The 18105-nt window shown below is 45.4% G+C and overlaps 1 protein-coding gene across 1 annotated transcript in view; it reads left to right on the plus strand.

Moving 5' to 3' along the window:
• Positions 1 to 18105, plus strand: part of ASTN1 (astrotactin 1) — a 323825-nt gene that overhangs the window by 283574 nt on the left and 22146 nt on the right. Inside the window, exons 18-20 of the mRNA XM_024758832.1 lie at positions 9216 to 9349; positions 13138 to 13289; positions 14330 to 14465. Of these exons, the coding sequence (XP_024614600.1) occupies positions 9216 to 9349; positions 13138 to 13289; positions 14330 to 14465 (422 nt within the window). The remainder of the gene's footprint in view (positions 1 to 9215; positions 9350 to 13137; positions 13290 to 14329; positions 14466 to 18105) is intronic.

Here is an 18105-nt window from a genome sequence, read left to right on the forward strand (position 1 = left end):
TTCTGCCCATCACTCTGACTCTTAAGAACAAAACTCCACGTCCATGCAGATCTTTCTGCCTTATATTATGCAGCTGGGTCATGACATTTCCCAGCCACTCCTCTTTTTCCTCTGCCCCTCCCTTTCCCAAGGTGCTAGCAGGAAATGAATGGACCCAAAAGGGTAAGCTAAATAAATGCAGCAGAGGCAGTGACTTACCTCATTTCCTAGCTCTCTGATCTTCTCAAGGACGTTAAGAACAGAGCGGGTCAAAACACAGACAACAACGACAACAATGACGAAAATAGAAAACACAAAAGCTCAGGGTGGGGGACTTCTGAGACTAGGCAAAGCCACTTTGGGGAAAAGATATAGTAGAGTCACAGCAGTGAGCTGCTTGCCTGCCTGAGAGGTGTGTCTCTCCAGGTGGGGTGATAATTGCTTTCTCTTTTCTCTTTCAAGGGACACCTGGTGCATCACAGTTTGTTTCATAGGTGATGCTCAAACCGACAGGAGGGATTTTGCATGTGTGTGTGTTTCTCTCGCCTCTCTGCCTCTGCTACAGATACCTCATTGAGTGTTTGAAAATAAGGTTTTTCACAGGAACAAAAAAGATAAATTGTTCCTTTGGCCTGCAAATTTCTCTTCCCTCTGATAGAAGTGACTATGGGAAGAGAAGTGGGAGAGAAGAGACCACTGGAGGTGGGCTTGAAAGGACGATGAGAAGGAGGGGCTTGTGTCACCATGGAAACCCCAAAACTGCAGTGCTTTTAATCCAATGCCCAGCCCTCCCCTTACATGTCCCACTCTGTCTTCTGTGAGCACCCAAGGCTGCTTCTCTGAGCACCCCAGGAGCTCCTGTGCACTTGCCTGGGAGCAGCAGAATCAGGGAGCTCACGCATAGAACCATCCTATGGGACAGGGCATGCGAAGCTGCAGACAGGGAAGAGCTTGGCGGGAGAGGGGGGCCTGGAGCCCCTGCTTCCTGTCAGGCCAGTACCAGCAGAATGAGGAAGCTGAAGATGTTTTGTCTTTAGCAACGCCCCTTTCTGGATCCCCTGCTTGCCAGAATTTAGCCCCTCTCTGTCTCCCTGCACTGGTCTTAGGAGAGTGGTTGAGAGATACCTCCCATCTGGCCATATTTTGAACCTTTAATTTCTAAACACATAGAAAGGTGGCCTGAGCAGGAGTTCGGTCACCATATCTTCTCTCTTCTTCCTTAGACATTGCCTGTGTCCACCATTCCCTCCACTCCTCTGCTTTTCTTTCTAATTGTGCCCTTTCTACGAAGGAATAGAGATGAGGAGTGATGAAGCAAAGGACCAGTGGAGGGGAGCTAAGTCCTGGCATTAGGAACTCGCTGTGTTCCTATCCCTACCTGTCTGGCAGATCTTCAGGCCAGTTTTCCAACCTCTTGGCCTCACTGTCTTCCTTCTGTCGGACTAAATAATCTCCAGTGCCATATTTCAGTCTAGTCTGTGACTGCAATTTAGAAACAAGTAGGTCAAACCGTATGACAAACCAGGTGTGTCAAACCCAACAAACTTGAAGTCACCACCTTCCACCCTAAACTATACCCGCTTGTGCTTCCACTTCAGTGAACGGCATTCTTTTCTACCAAGTTGCCCAAACTGGAGACCAAGGATGCTGCCTAGACTTTTCTTGTCCCTAGCATCTAATCCATCATCTAGGGCCACAAATATCTCAAATCCGTCCTCTTTTTATTACACCCCCTGTCACAGCCTAACTATTTCAGTCATCTGTTATAATATCAAGCCACCATCTTCTTTGTTACAGTAGCCTTCTTACTGGTTTCCCTGTTAGACCAGTCAGAGTCATCTAACTAATTAGCCTTAAGGCTAATACGAACTCCTGATCATACAGCAGCAAGGTAATTCAGTGGCTCTGCAGAATCTGTTGAATAAATCGAAAGTCCTTAGCACCTCCTTACAAGGGCAGTTCACTCTCCGATTTTGTCTTCGCTTACATGGTTAGTCTGTACCCACTCTATACTGTATGCTTTACCCTCCAAAATTTAACTCCTTGTACCTCCTTAAACAAAACGCATTTTCTCCCATGCATCTGACCCTTCAGACTTGCAACTCTTTCTCCCGGAAGTGCCTTTTCCCACATTACTGCCACTGGCAAACTCTTAACTGTTACTTCCAAGTTTCAGCTCAAACGTGACTCTCCCTTACACTCCCAGGCCGACCCGCTGTTCCTTCGTGTCGCTCCCACTGTATGTGTGCATACATCTCTTAAAGCATGCACCACCTACTCTCCTAGGGTTTATATAGTTGTTCACTCTCCTCTAGACTGTGAGAAACTTTCTCTTCTATGGAATCCCAGTGCCCAGCAGTGGTCACACATAGTTGGCATTCTGCAGAATGAATGAACGAAGTAATGAATAAATGGACAGATGAATGGATAGATGAACTTGGCTTGAAAGTTCAGCTCCTTGGACTTCCCTGGTGGCGCAGTGGTTAAGAATCCGCCTGCCAATGCAGGGGACATGGGTTTTGAGCCCTGGACCGGGAAGATCCCACATGCCTCGGAGCAACTAAGCCTGTGCTCCACAACTACTGAACCTGCGCTCTAGAGCCCACAAGCCACAACTACTGAGCCCGTGTGCCACAGCTACTGAAGTCTGTGTGCCTAGAGCCTGTGCTCCACAACAAGAGAAGCCACCGTGGTAAGAAGCCCACGCACAGCAAGGAAGAGTAGCCCCCGCTCGCCACAACTAGAGAAAACCTACGCGCAGCAATGAAGACCCAATGCAGCCAAAAATAAAAATAAATAAAAGAAATAAATTTATATATTAATAAAAAGTTCAGCTGCTTTCCTTAGAGAAAAATAATAAAAATTGGAAAATTCGATTTCTTTTCTGGAATCAGGATTAAATCTAATAACAAACAAGGATTCCTATGGAATGCCTGGCACATTGTAGGTACTAAGAAAAATGTAGTTTTCCTTTCTCTTCCTTTCCCAAAGCGTTCCTTCTTGATTCCTCTCTTGTACCCTCATCCTACCTACACAGTTACCTCTCGCCCAGGATTTAGAGAGTAGGAACTCTCAGCGAATGGTCTGAAACGGCATTTAGAATGTTTGTCATCATATGTATTGTCATCAATAACTTTGGAAGGAAAATCTGATCAGGTTGCTCCCCTGTTTGAAACACTTTGATGGTTTCCTGTTGCTCTTAGAATGTGACACCCACCCCCACATGGTGTCCTAAGGACTTTGTAATCAGCCTGCCACCCTTTCACTTTCTTAGCATCTCTTTGCCCCTGCCCCCGCTCTGTCTCTTATAGCAAGATGAACTTTTTCTTAGTTGATTTTAGAAGTCAAGTTTCTTGCAGGCTAAAGTCTTCTTAATATTGGTTTTTCTACCTGGAATACTTCCCCAAGCTTTGTGACCAGATTACTCTTGACCTATCCCTCCAAGCTCATGGAGGCCTTCCCAAACTCCTCCGTGAGATTGGCCCCCTCCTTGTCCCTTCTGCCACCATTTCACCCTTTTCTGGAGCCCTTATCACAGTTCTGGTTATTTATATAACTTTTGTTTGTTTATTATTTAGCTGTAAGACTTAATGCAAGCAGGGGCCGTATATATCTTACGCACTGTATCCTTAATGCTTAGGACAGGAAATCGTTCCTACAGGTACTTAGCCAATAATAGTTGATTGAAGACTGTAGGGCAGCAGCCATGATGTCTTCTTTATTCTGCTCATCTCAAAGGATGTCTGTTTTCCTAGTTAAAGAAAATGCACCTTTTGATTTGAATTTGGTTTAGTCAGGTAAAGCATAAAGTGAGCACCTACTGTGAACTGGTATTCATCCTGGGAGCTGGTGGATATGGTGTTAATCAAGAGAGCTTGATGTTTCCATCAAGCCTGAGATGTAAAATCCGTCCTGTTACCCATTTACTAACCTGTGGCCATGAGCAAGTTACCTAACCTTTTGGACTCTAAGTGTCCTCCACTGTGAATCATGGTAACTGTCTAACATGGACCTCAAATTAAAGTGTTACTGAGCCAAACTCGGGTCTGCTCACCCACGCACAGTAAAGCCAATCTACTGACACCAGATTGTGGAGAAGGAAAATGCAGCGTTTATTGTAAAGGTGCCAATACAAGGAGGACAGGTGGCTTGTGCTCTAAAACCCCAAACTCCCCAAAGGCTTTCAGGAAAACAGTTTTAAAGCCCAGGTGAGTGGGCTTCCCTGGTGGCGCAGTGGTTGAGAGTCCGCCTGCCGATGCAGGGGACGCGGGTTCATGCCCCGGTCCGGGAGGATCCCACATGCCGCGGAGCGGCTGGGCCTGTGAGCCATGGCCGCTGAGCCTGCGCGTCCGGAGCCTGTGCTGCGCAATGGGCGGGGCCACAGCAGTGAGAGGCCCGCGTACCGCAAAAAAAAAAGCCCAGGTGAGGGGGAGGGCTTGCAGGGTGTGTGATCAACTTGTGCACAGTTCTCTGATTGCTTGGTGGTGTGGTAACAGGCCGGTGTCGCAGGGGTTAACCTTATCAGTCCTTAGGCTCCAGGAGGCCCGAGGGCTACTTGCTCATGGACGTCAAGTAGTTAACATCTTCCATTTGCTGGGGGGGTTTCACATCTGTAAAACAACTCAGGAAATGTGCAGCAGATACTATTATCTAGGCACTTCAGAGAGGAGCTAAAGCAGGTATGGGGGAAGGGTCTGCCCCCAGAAGGCTCCATAGGGTCTGCTCCCTTACAAAAGTGTTAGCATTTAAAGGGCTTTGTCTCCTTAGGTAGGTTTATTCCTAGGTATTTTATTCTTTTTGTTGCAATGGTAAATGAGAGTGTTTCCTTAATTTCTCTTTCAGATTTTTCATCATTAGTGTATAGGAATGCAAGAGATTTCTGTGCATTAATTTTATATCCTGCTACTTTACCAAATTCATTGATTAGCTCTAGTAGTTTTCTGGTAACATCTTTGGGATTCTCTATGAATAGTATCAGGTCATCTGCAAACAGTGACAGTTTTACTTCTTCTTTCCTGATTTGGATTCTTTTTATTTCTTTTTCTTCTCTGATTGCTGCGGTTAAACTTACAAAACTATGTTGAATACTAGTGGTGAGAGTGTGCAAACTTTTCTTGTTCCTGATCTTAGTAGAAATGGATTCAGTTTTTCACCACTGAGAATGATGTTGGCTGTGGGTTTGTCATATACGGCCTTTATTATGCTGAGGTAAGTTCCCTCTATGCCTACTTTCTGGAGAGTTTTTAACCGTACATGGGTGTTGAATTTTGTCAAAAGCTTTTTCGGCAACTATTGAGATGATCATATGTTTTTTCTCCTTCAATTTGTTAATATGGTGTATCACATTGATTGATTTGTATATTGAAGAATCCTTGCTTTCCTGAGATAAACCCCACTTGATCATGGTGTATGATCCTTTTAATGTGCTGTTGGATTCTGTTTGCTAGTATTTTGTTGAGGATTTTTGCATCTACGTTCATCAGTGATATTGGTCTATAGTTTTCTTTTTTTGTGACATCTTTGTCTGGTTTTGGTATCAAGGTGATGGTGGCCTTGTAGAATGATTTTGGGAGTCTTCCTCCCTCTGCTATATTTTGGAAGAGTATGAGAAGGATGGGTGTTTGCTCTTCTCTAAATGTTTGATAGAATTTGACTGTGAATCCGTCTGCTCCTGGGCTTTTGTTTGTTGGAGGATTTTTCATCACAGTTTCAACTTCAGTGCTTGTGATTGGTTTGTTTATATTTTCTGTTTCTTCCTAGTTCAGTCTCGGGAAGTTGTGCTTTTCTAAGAATTTGTCCATTTCTTCCAGGTTGTCCATTTTTATTGGCATATAGTTGCTTATAGTAATCTCTCCTGAGCCTTTGTATTTCTGCAGTGTCAGTTGTTACTTCTCCTTTGACAAAAGACCTATATGCGGAAAACTGTAAGACACTGATGATGGAAATTAAAGATGATACAAACAGATGGAGAGATATACCATGTTCTTGGATTGGAAGAATCAACATTGTGAAAATGACTATACTACCCAAAGCAATCTGCAGATTCAGTGCAATCCCTATCGAACTACCAGTGTCATTTTTCATAGAACTAGAACAAAAACATTTCACAATTTGTATGGAAACACAAAAGACCCCGAAGAGCCAAAGCAATCTTGAGAAAGAAAAATGGAGCTGGAGGAATCAGGCTCCCTGACTTCAGACTATACTACAAAGCTACAGTAATCAAGACAGTATGATACTGGCACAAAAACAGAAATATAGATCAATGGAACAGGATAGAAAGCCCTAGATAAACCCACATACATATGGTCACCTTATCTTTGATAAAAGAGGCAAGAGTATACAATGGAGAAAAGACAGCCTCTTCAATAAATGGTGCTGGGAAAACTGGATAGCTACGTGAAAAAGAATGAAATTAGGACACTCCCTATCACCATACACAAAAATAAACTCAAAATGGATTAAAGACCTAAATGTAAAGTCAGACACTATAAAACTCTTAGAGGAAAACATAGGCAGAACACTCTATGACATAACATCACAGCAAGATTCTTTTTGACCCACCTCCTAGAGAAATGGAAATAATAACAAAAATAAACAAATGGGACCTAAGGAAGCCATAAATGAGACAAAAAGACAACCCTCAGAATGGGAGAAAATATTTGCAAATGAAGCAACTGACAAAGGATTAATCTCCACAATTTATATGCAGCTCAATAACAAAATAACAAACAACCCAATCCAAAAATGGGCAGAAGACCTAAGCAGACATTTCTCCACAGAAGATATACAGATTGCCAATAAACACATGAAAGGACGCTCAACATCACTAATCATTAGCGAAATGCAAATCAAAACTCTGATGAGGTATCATCTCACACCAGTCAGAATGGCCATCATAAAAACATCTACAAACAATAAATGCTGGAAAGGGTGTGGAGAAAAGGGAACCCTCCTGCACTGCTGGTGGGAATGTAAATTGATACAGCCACTATGGAGAACAGTATGGAGGTTCCTTAAACAACTAAAAATAGAACTACCGTACGACCCAGCAATCCCACTACTGGGCATATACCCTGAGAAAGCCATAATTCAAAAAGAGTCATGTACCACAGCGTTCATTGCAGCTCTATTTACAATAGCCAAGACATGGAAGCAACCTAAGTGTCCATTGACAGATGAATGGATAAAGAAGATGTGACACATGTATGCAGTGGAGTATTACTCAGCCATAAAAAGAAAACGAGATTGAGTTATTTGTAGCGAGGTGGATGGACCTAGAGTCTGTCATACAGAGTGAAGTTAAGTCAGAAAGAGAAAAACAAATACTGTATGCTAACAAATATATATGGAATCTAAAATAAAAATTGGTTCTGATGAACCTAGGGGCAGGACAGGAATAAAGATGCAGATATAGAGAATGGACTTGAGGACATGGGGAGGGGGAAGGGTAAGCTGGGACGAAGTGAGAGAGTGGCATGGACATATATACACTACCAAATGTAAAATAGATAGCTAGTGGGAAGCCACCACATAGCACAGGGAGATCAGCTCGGTGCTTTGTGACCACGTAGAGGGGTGGTATAGGGAGGGTGGGAGGGAGATGCAAGAGGGAGGTGATATGGGGATATATGTATACGTATAGCTGATTCACTTTGTTATCCAGCAGAAACTAACACACCATTGTAAAGCAATTATACTCCAATAAAGATGTTTAAAAAAAAATAGGGAAAAAAATAAATTAAGGGCTTTGTAAATTCTAAAGCTCTACACAAATCATAGTGATAACAGAGAATCCCTGCTCCCTTGAGGCTCCCAATCCAAGGAGGGGGGTCAGTATGAACTTTATGTCATCTCTTCTAACCTGGGATGGATGGGACATAGGATACTGGCTTTGGACTTGAACATGTTGTATTTTGTAGGATTATCTCTTCTTTTTCTTATCTTCTTCTCTTTTTTTCTTTCTTTTAATTGTTTGGCCTAAAACTTTCCAGGATAGCTGTTTCATTTCTCTAATGTATCCATTATGTGTGGGTGTGGTGAGGATGAAACAGAGGGAAGAGAATCAAAGGAAAAGCAGAGGCTGCAGAGGTTGAGTTGACCTGGAGAGAAATCCCTGAGCTTGCCCTGCAGCTGTCTCAGGCTCTCCCCCACCCTGGGCTGGGGTTGAGGCAGCAGGGCCTCACACAGGGCTCAGTGCCTGTCAGGACCCAGTTCCTCACCAGGGACTTGCCTCTCTCATAAGTTCTGTTCCCTCAGTGATCTAATTTTATCTTGTTGTCCTTTAATTGAATAGTGAATATCTGCTGTGAAACCACTGTATGTAAAGACTTACTCTAGGTTCTATGTTATTAACAAGCTTCCAAACAAGACGCAACCCTGTCATTCAAAGACAATAACAATTGCTGTTATTTATTGATGACCGACATGTACTATTTATATGCAGCTAATGTGTGCATAGCATAGGCACTATGCCATGCCCTTTGGCATGTATTTATTCATCTAGCTGTCACAACATCCTTATAAGGAAAGTGCTGTCTTTATCCCACTTTACCATCGAGGAGCCTGAGTTTATGTAATTTGCCCAAGGTCACATGGCAGTGGTTGGCAGAGCTGGAGTTCTCACCTAGAGGGACTGCCCCAGAGCACGGCTCTTAGCCTGTGTGTCACGTGGTTTCTACCTTCTACGGGGAAAGAGAGGTCTAATGCATAATCACAACCGAAAGCAGAACTGCATAAATGTTGTAAGTGAGATACAAGGCATGCTGAAGGAACGCAGAGGAGATACTGGGGCAGCGTGAAGAGGGCAGAGAAGGATGCTCAGAGAGGCAGCTGAGAAAAGGCTGAGTGCCTCTGGCCCGGGGGAGAGTGGTCAAGACTGGCCCTGCTGAGCGTATGGGGAAGAGGTCATGGCTCTAGAGCCCTAGGTGTGGAATGATGGTGCGGAATGGGAGGGAGGGAGAGGCGAGGTGGAATCAGACTTGATTCCAAGATGACAGCCCTCAACCACAGGGATGAACTATTATGCTAATGAGACAGAGACACCCTACGGGTCCTACAGGGTCCAGGCGTCCCAGAAACACTCTTCTGGGGTAGAAGTAAATGGAGATGTGGTGCTACAGGCTGCTGACTGGAGTTATTTAGGGCCAAGCAGAGCCCTGATGCTCTGTGTCAATACTCTGGGGACCCAGCCCTGGCTCCCTGATGCTTACTCTTTTCTCTGCCCTCTCTTGCAGCTCTTGCTGGAGGCCACCATGAGCTCCCTCTGGTGCTCCGGGACCGGAGATGTCATCGAGGACTGGTGTCGATGTGACCCCACCGCTTTCGGAACTGATGGACTCCCTGCCTGTGCGCCTCTCCCACAGCCCGTGTATGATTCCCTTTCTCGGCCTTTCTCTTGCTTGTGTGCCTCGCCATTATTCTGCAAACATATGTTAAAGGGTGTCTACTCTTTTCCAAGCAATGGGCTGGGTCCTGGGGAACAGAAAGAAAAATATGGTGCAGTACCTGCCTTAGGGGCGCTTTCAGTCTTCTAGGGAGGCAAGTGAACCAATTTAACAGTAGCAGAGATGGTAGGATAAGAGTTATATGAGACATTTAAAGACAGTGTGAAAAGGGAATAGTTGAGTCTGAATTTGAAGAATAGTGAAGGCTTCATAAAGGACATAGCACTTGAATTTCTCCCCAAAGGTGGAGAAAGCAGGACAGCATGGCTAGAAGAAAAGAGGGGTAAATGTATTGTTGCCGTGGAGGAAGATAGAGGTCAGTAATAAGACCCAGGACAGCAACACACTTACTGGGTGTCGGGCACAGTGTGAAGCAGTTAGGTACTGTTATCACCACCACCACCCCCTTTAACAGACAGGGAAATGGATTCCGATGGACTGAATAGTTTTTCCATGGTCGTAGAGCAGGAAGCAGGGCCATAGGTAAGAGACCGTGATCTTAACCATAATAGTATAGTACACAGAGGCTACAACTCAGAGATGACTTTGGGTAGAACCAGCAGGGTTTGGTGACTGATTGACTGTGGGAGTGAGAAGGAAGGAAAAGTGGAGAATGGACTTAAGACTTCTGACCTCAGTGGCTGGGACAATGAATAGGCTACAGCTGAGAAAAGAAGCGTCCCAGGATAAGCAGGTTCAAGGAGGAGGTTGGTTCCGTTTGGACCTGCCTGAGAATTATAGTGGGGCAGTCGTATAGAAATAGTCAGTGGTCATGAGGAAAGATGACCTGGAGCCCTATAACAAAGTAAACGCTCGAGATAAGAAGATTGAACTCAGCCTCAAAGAAATGAGAAATGGAACCACAGCTATGAGAAAGGATGCTCCAGAATGACTGTCATCTGGGAAGAGCAGAGGGTCAGGGATGTGCATTAAGGGGCATCTGCATTTGAGGGGTGAACAAAGTGCAAAGGTGGCTGAAAATGAACATGTCCAGTTTTCATACACTCAGAGGAAGGCTGAACAGAACTGGCTGAACTCATGTAAAGGGCAGGAAACCCTGTTGGCCTCGAATGTGGCATCTGCCATGGGAGTAAAGCACAGAAACGTTGTGTCTAATAAAGAGGGATGGTAGGACGAGCTGGAGGAGCCTGGATTGGTAAGGCCAAGAGAGCCCAAAGGGAGGATCCTGACTCAGTAACTGGAGGGCTGAGTAAGCAGGAGCAAAATGGCAGGAGGAAACCAGCAAGTGAGAGGCTGGTCTGTGTGCATACTGCTATCTGGTCTGTTCCGTGAAAGTGTGGGTGGGCCTTAAAGGGCCAGGACTGAGCAGGAAGAACATTGAGAAAGAGGAGAACACAGCGGTACAGGGTCATCACAAGCCAATGCCTTCTTTTGTCTACAGGCCTTCTCTATGTGGGCCATTTTAGACACGCCAGCCATTGGCTTCTTGCTCTTTACAAGCCATGACTTAGACCTCTCAGCTCAAAAGAGAGTCAAGCTCATTATTAGTAAAAGGTCTTTCTTTTGGCAGAAAGGGAACTCTGGAAGATGGTGCTTCTAGCCTGATTCACCAGCTAAGAGAGCTACCTTTGACACACAACACTAAATCAGGTGGATGCCAGATCTAGCCATTGGTGTCCTAGGGCTGATTTCATTTCAAAATCTGCATTTACTAAATGTCGTAGCAAAAGAGATCTAATTGGGCTAAATTTCCATAAACAGGAACATCTACAAAGGACTTCACTTTTCTTGTCAACTCTCGTCACTTCTTCCAGCAGCAAACCGTAATTTCTTGAATTTTTATCGGTAGTTGGATATAGGAATGCACTCTAGTTTTACACTAGCCTCTTTAAATCATACACACTCCTATTTCTCAGTAGAGGCCAGCCTCAGTCCATGTTTTCACGGAATCTGAGTTCTCAGTAAGGCTTAGTTACTTACTTAAGCTTCCTAATGCTTTTTTCTTCAAAACAGCCCTCTGCATGTGATTCTAATGAATGAATATCTGCACTGTTTGGGGTCTGTTCCATCTTTAATGTCATATGCAAACTATGCACTCCTTCATAGTAAGCCACTAAAGAGCGTGTGGTTTGTGTCATTCTCCCACCAGTTGAATTCCTCACTGTTGCTCCCACAGCCTCCCATCATGTCTTGTTAAAGTTCTCATCACGGGCTTCCCTGGTGGCGCAGTGGTTGAGAGTCCGCCTGCCGATGCAGGGGACACAGGTTCGTGCCCCGGTCCGGGAAGATCCCACATGCCGTGGAGCGGCTAGGCCCGTGAGCCATGGCCCCTGAGCCTGTGCATCCAGAGCCTGTGCTCCGCAATGGGAGAGGCCACAACAGTGAGAGGCCCGCATACAGCAAAAAAAAAAAAAAAAAAAAATAAAAAAGTTCTCATCACACACTATTACAGTCACATGCAGAATTTGTATGTTGGTCTAGTGACCACTCCATAAGAAGAGGGGCTGGAGTTGGCTTTTGCACCAGTGCACCTTCAGCACCGAGCACATTCTTGTAAGTAGTGGGTGCTTAATAAATATTCGTTGACTTGAAATTGAACATTGCTTTGATGGGATCCATCCACAGTACCTTGCCTGGGGATCCTTGAGACCAATGACACATCTGGTGAGCTGAGTGGAGGCTAGAGCACCAGGATTATGGGTGGTCATGAGATATGGGAGCGAAGGTTGGGAATGAATGGCAGAGACTCATGTAAGGGAGGGAGGCTGGTGTGAGATGAACAGGGAAAACTCCCTAAAGCCAGTGGTCTAGGAAGAAACAGGGGACAAGAAGCAAGTGGGAAACCGAACGCACACACGTGACGTCAGAACAAGGCAGAGAATCGAAACCTCTGGGATCATTGGAAGATCCATGCCAATGAATGTTAATAGTGTTTGAGTCTCTACAATAGTGTTTATTGAGTCTCTACAAGTATAAAGAGTTATGAGATGGCAGAGTGGTCAAAATGGACAATTTACATGACACAAGGAGACAATGAATTGGGAAAAGCAAGGCAAGACTAGAGTCTGGAATCAGGGTATTCATAGAAACCCAAGAGTAAAGACAGAAACTGAAATCAGAACCTGGGTGTGCAGGCGTAGGACAATGCCCTGAGGAGAACTTGGCATGTGTCCAACTTTCTCTGGCCCAGTAAAGCCCCCTATGAGCATTACCTGCAAACTGAGCATGTGTTGGTACCCGTAGCAAGAGGGGAAGCCAGGGTTCTGCCAGCAGGGCAATCCTGTAATGTTCTCGAAGCTGAGCTGACTGTCCTTCTTAATGCAGAGCTCTCCCAGACGTCACCTTTAGTGGGCCTTGGTATGAGCATTATAGGCACATTTTCTTATTTTTCAAGAGCAAACCCAGAAATTACATTTTCAAGCCCTATAAAGTGCTACTCCAAAGGCCCTATCCACTAACCCTGTAAAATGCAGGCATTCCTTCATCTTTGACTCACCTGCTTATTTATTTACAAATATATGTTGAGTCCCCAATTTGTGACAGGCACTTAGATGAACAAAATATAGACTTTAAGGATCTTCAAGAATCTTTATTTTACAGTGAAGGAGACACACCCTCAAAGAAATCATCCTAGTGGTTGGTTAAGAAAGGTTAGAAAGAAGAGTTTACGCTATAATAATAATTGAGAAGGTGGCCAGTAGTGGTATTGGGGCTGGGCCCCCATTTCATGTTTCTTGCTGTCTGCACTCAGGCTCAGACTCTCCACGGTTCACGAGCCCAGCAGCACCCTCGTGGTCCTGGAATGGGAACACTCAGAGCCTCCAATCGGGGTGCAGATTGTAGATTACCTCATCCGTCAAGAAAAGGTCACTGACAGGATGGACCACTCCAAGGTGGAGACAGGTGAGCATCTCCCACTTCACAGGCTCATCTTGATCCAGGGTGGCAAAAAGAAAAGAAAAGGAAAATGTCCTGCCTCCTGGCTTTGTCCTGGGTCCCCAGGCAACGTAGGAGGAGCAGGGAGAAGCAGCAGCAGCTATCCTTTCCATTTGAGAGTTTTTGCATGGTGAGCATCTGACAAAGTCTTGTTTTAATTTTGTTTTTGTTTATGAAAGAGGTGTCCATTTCATTGTCTCTAGGCACAAAGAAACAACAATACAGTACACTAGTTATCCTAGCCCATAATTAGGAAACAATTCTGTGTTAACCACTGCCATGATTACAGAAAAAGTTTCTTTGCTAATAACCCCAACTCCCCACCCCATCCAGGCAAAAGCATGTAGAAACAGATGTGCTTATTACCCCATGTCTTATCCTAAAGCAAACCTTGCTTTTGCCAGGTACAGCTAGAAGAGAGACGTCTTAAAGGAGTGGAAACACCCCATGAAAAATGTTTCATGCCTTAGTATTTCACTGTCTATACATAGGGAAAGGTGAACATAAATCATTCCTAAAACTGACGCATGAGTATGGGCACCAGCAGGGTGGTAGCATCCACAGTCTAGTGCAGGGTAAATAGCTTCTGGTGAAACTATCACTGTGGCTTGGAAACATATGCACTGCCTTTGGGCATAGAGCGCTGGCTACGGCTTCTTCCGAGGCTCTTTCCTGATGCGCACAGGTACTGCAAAGGTCTGGCAATGACCATTGACCAGAACAGCTGTTTTCTGCCCAAGTCAAGAACATGTCATAAAAGAGCTTGCAGATGTGCTATGTATATCTTGCTTTGGTTGTCTCAGCTAACTCTGGACAGATGGCTCCAAACTGATTAAATATGAAACAGAAAAGACCATTCCTTCTGGGTCTCCTTGCCCTACTAGGAATTTGAGAAGACCAGGGACCGAGTGATTTTAATGTTAAGTTCTAACGGAGTCAGTCCCAACCAGGTGTTGCTTGGCCATCCCTGTTTCTCATGCTTTTTCCATTCCTTCCCCTCTGGGCAGAAACGGTGCTGAGCTTTGTTGACGACATCATCTCCGGAGCGAAGTCTCCTTGTGCGATGCCCTCTCAGGTCCCGGACAAGCAGCTCACCACCATCTCTCTGATCATACAATGCCTGGAACCTGACACCATCTACATGTGAGTGACAGACACCTGTCTAGTTATTCCTTACCCTGAATGCCCCCAGACTTTTAGCTGGTTCCTTTTAGCTACTTGAGTTCCTTTAGAGACTTCAAAAAACATGGGTGTCTCAAGTCTTGTCTCAATCAGCATTATAGAGAACCTTCTCGGTACTGGAGGGGGAGAACCAAGAAAGATAATATAGTCCCATCCTAGTTTGCAACATATAAATAACTAACGTTAACATCAGGCCGATTGAAATTAAAGCTGGATGTAAAAGAGCAAGGAACCTGTTGTAGAAAAGAAAGAAGTGATTCTTTCTAACTAGAGAGGACGACGTCATCTGAATTAGGTTGTGTAGAATTTCAGTAGGAAGCATAACGTAGGAAAAGGCACACTGGGTGAGCGGCGAGTAGACAACAGGGTAGAAGCAGATAGTGAATAAAGGGGATAGAAGAAAGTGAGCTTGGGAAAATAGAGTGAATGCTGTTAAGTCAGAGGAGATGATTAATTTTGTTTTGGAGGAAAGGAGTAGAATACCAAGAATTCTGCTCTAGTGGCATTGAAATAGATAGTGTACAGAGGTGAGAGATGGTCTTTCTTCAAAGAAAGTACAGCGAGCTCCTGTATTGTGGCACTTGGAACAGCTCTATTCTTTCTGGTAGCTCTTCCCCGTTTCCCTCGGTGCTCTGGGAACAACAGTAAAGTATTCGCGAAACAGACATAAAAGATACCAAGAGAGGAGAGATAGGGATGGAATCTAAGTCATGACGGGAAAATTGCGCGGGCGGGGGGGTGAAGGCAGAATTCATAGCGATGTAGTTCTGCGACTCTTTGACCCCATCAGTATGAAAAACATTTAACAGTTTACAGATGAGGTCATGGGAACAGAGTCAAGGTTTCTGGAATAAATCATTTCCATTTCCATAGTGGAAGAGTTCAAAGATGAAAAGCACTAGAAATGTGCGTGGCGTGGATTGCAGGATGAACTTAGATGCTCACAGGAAGGAGATGTAACCAAGGGGCCAGGCTGATGAAAGTAAAGCACATAAAGACAAGTGGTATTCTGGAGGGGCTGGAAAATATAGAGAGACATAAATGATAATAGTAGGACAAAGGAAAATCTCCTTAGGATTCTCATCAGATGGCCTGAGATTTGGGCAGTCTGGCCCTTCATTAGGAGGGGAACAGGTAAAAGGAACAAAGATTTGGGAACATGGAACACCTAACCTGCTGTAAATGCCTCAAACTCAGTGAAACTGGAATTACCATTTATAATGAGGGCCCACTAATTCCTGTCACTAAGTAACAAACGTTAATTAGGAATTTCAAAGTTCCTACAAGCGCGAGACTGGCATGGTTGTCCGTTGGGGGTGCCAGCCCTTACCCACTCTGGGACCCTCCTCATATGGGCCTTGGTCTGGCTACATTTCACAGAGACCCGAGGCCGATGGCTTCTCCCACTCTGCTATCCTAGGTGAGCTTCTAGTGTCTCCCTCTTAAGTCTTGTAAAACACAAACGTTCTGTCAAGATTGATTGCTGAAGAAATTAAGAGAGAGTGCACTGGGCAGAGGGAAAAAACAGCCAATCTCCACTAGGTGGCGCTGCAGATCACGTGCAGAGAGCATGCAGGCGGGCCTGGGAGAGACGTTCCTCCTTTGCAGAGCCATCGAGTGGACCAGAGCTTCAGTCCCTGGTGCAAGGACAGGAAGGAGCCCTGCGTTAAGAGTTGAGAACACATGGGCCCCAAACCTGATTTTGTTTCTAACCACTAAGTGATTAAGCAGAACACTGAACGTTTCTGCAACTAAGTTTTCTTATCTGTAATATGGAGGAAGGCAGCCTTCATTTACGGAGGGTTCACTACGTGTAGGTGCTTCTGGGAACCACCACCCCCGACCCTGTGAGATTAGGGTTATTGTTCCCATTTTATAGATGAGGAAACTGAGGTTCAGCAACGCTGAGTAACTTCCTCAGAATCACACAGCTTGTTGTCTGGGTGTGGCGGGTGGTTAAGAATTGAATCAAGGTTTGCATTCTCTTATCTGCGTCTCACTCCCCAGCCAGTCCAGGCTACTGGAAGGATCGAGCATGATCTTATAACTCAAGTGAAAGCATAGAGCTGGCTCTTCACCTGGGGTCCACGGAGGCAGAATGGCCTTTCAGTATAGATGGCTTACTTTGTCATCCTATGCACTTTGATGCATTGGAAAAGCATTATTCTGAGAAGGGTCGACTGTACGAAAACAGTTAAGAATCCTGGTTAAAAGAGATCTTAAAGTGTGTCCGGTACTCTATCTTCATTTTACAGATGAGGAAACTGAGGCCAGAGTGGGGAAGTGACTCCCCGGCCTTGTAGCCTACCACACCCCACCACAGCGTGCCCTCATAGCAGAGCTGCTGCCTTAGGGGACGTGAGACAACGAACAGATAATTCAGAAAAAGGGAGTGGATTTGGAGCCATCCGTAGAAACCTGGAGGGGGCAAGTGTGAAAGTCGCAGACAGAGACAGTCAGCCCCTGGCAGGAGGCCCAAGGATACTCCATGCACTTCATGCACTTCAAGTTTCAGTCCTTTAAAACATCAGCCCTGGAGCCAGAGCAGGGCTGCGTTGGTTCACACACACACACGTACGCACGCACACACACACAATATACATGTCGTCACACAGGCTCTAACAACAGGCTGAACAGTCCCAGCAGCCAGGCAGAGGTGGAAAGGGCCCGGGAGCTTTGGACGAGACAGTGAATGGACTTACACATTATCCCTCTGGATTGGGAGCAGGGCTTATCTCTTCTGTCCAATAATTCCGGCTATTACTACCCTACGAGTGTCCAGGGTGGAAATGATGCTGCTGACTATAAGCGGACGACCTTCCTGAAATAACTGCACACGACATTTCCACATGAAACGTATAGAGTGTTCCCCAGGCTTGCTTCAGTAGTAAAAATAATCTGACTACTCCTCAGGGTCCCTCCAGGACCGAGGGAGCCAGGACCGCTGAGGATGTTTTTTTAGGTCAGGCATCCTCTCTACTTAGAAGGATGTGGGAAGACTTCTGTTTCCTAATAAAGGTAAGGGCTTTGCCATTAAAAATGGTAAGGACTTAGGGCCCTAAATTTTTTTACTAATTGCCCGGTGAGAATAATGAGAATTAATTACAGCATACACAGTTTCATCCCAGCCCAAGATCCAATAGAGTTAGTGGGAACTCACAGCAGGATTGAGCACAAAGCAAACTCTGAGGAGTGGGACAAGCGGGAAGGGGTGAGGATTAACTGCATCCCAGGCACTGAGAGAGAGCATCCATCTGACAGCCACTTTGGTACCTGAAGCTTAGGACATTTCTCAGGGAATTTCTCCAGGGAAGTTGCTAAACATTAAAGGTTCAAGGTTAAATAAGGGTGCGCTACAAAAGGTGGCTGGAACCTACCGTAGACAGTCTAGGGCAGGTGACCCCTAAGCTTGTAAATATCCAGGCAGACAGCATCATGTAGCAAGATGCCAGCCCTGACCTGGAGTCCCAAGGCGATGCTCGGGGCCCTGGGAGGCAGATGGGAAAAGATGAAGCAGGGCCATCTTACAGAGGACAGGACAGCAGGCAGTCTGGCTCTCGGGGTGGGGGTGGGGGGGTGGGCTCAGGAGGGTGGGCTCAGA

This window comes from Neophocaena asiaeorientalis, unplaced genomic scaffold, assembly GCF_003031525.2.
Source record: "Neophocaena asiaeorientalis asiaeorientalis breed wild unplaced genomic scaffold, Neophocaena_asiaeorientalis_V1.1 scaffold182, whole genome shotgun sequence".
In the NCBI taxonomy this organism is placed as follows: domain Eukaryota; kingdom Metazoa; phylum Chordata; class Mammalia; order Artiodactyla; family Phocoenidae; genus Neophocaena; species Neophocaena asiaeorientalis.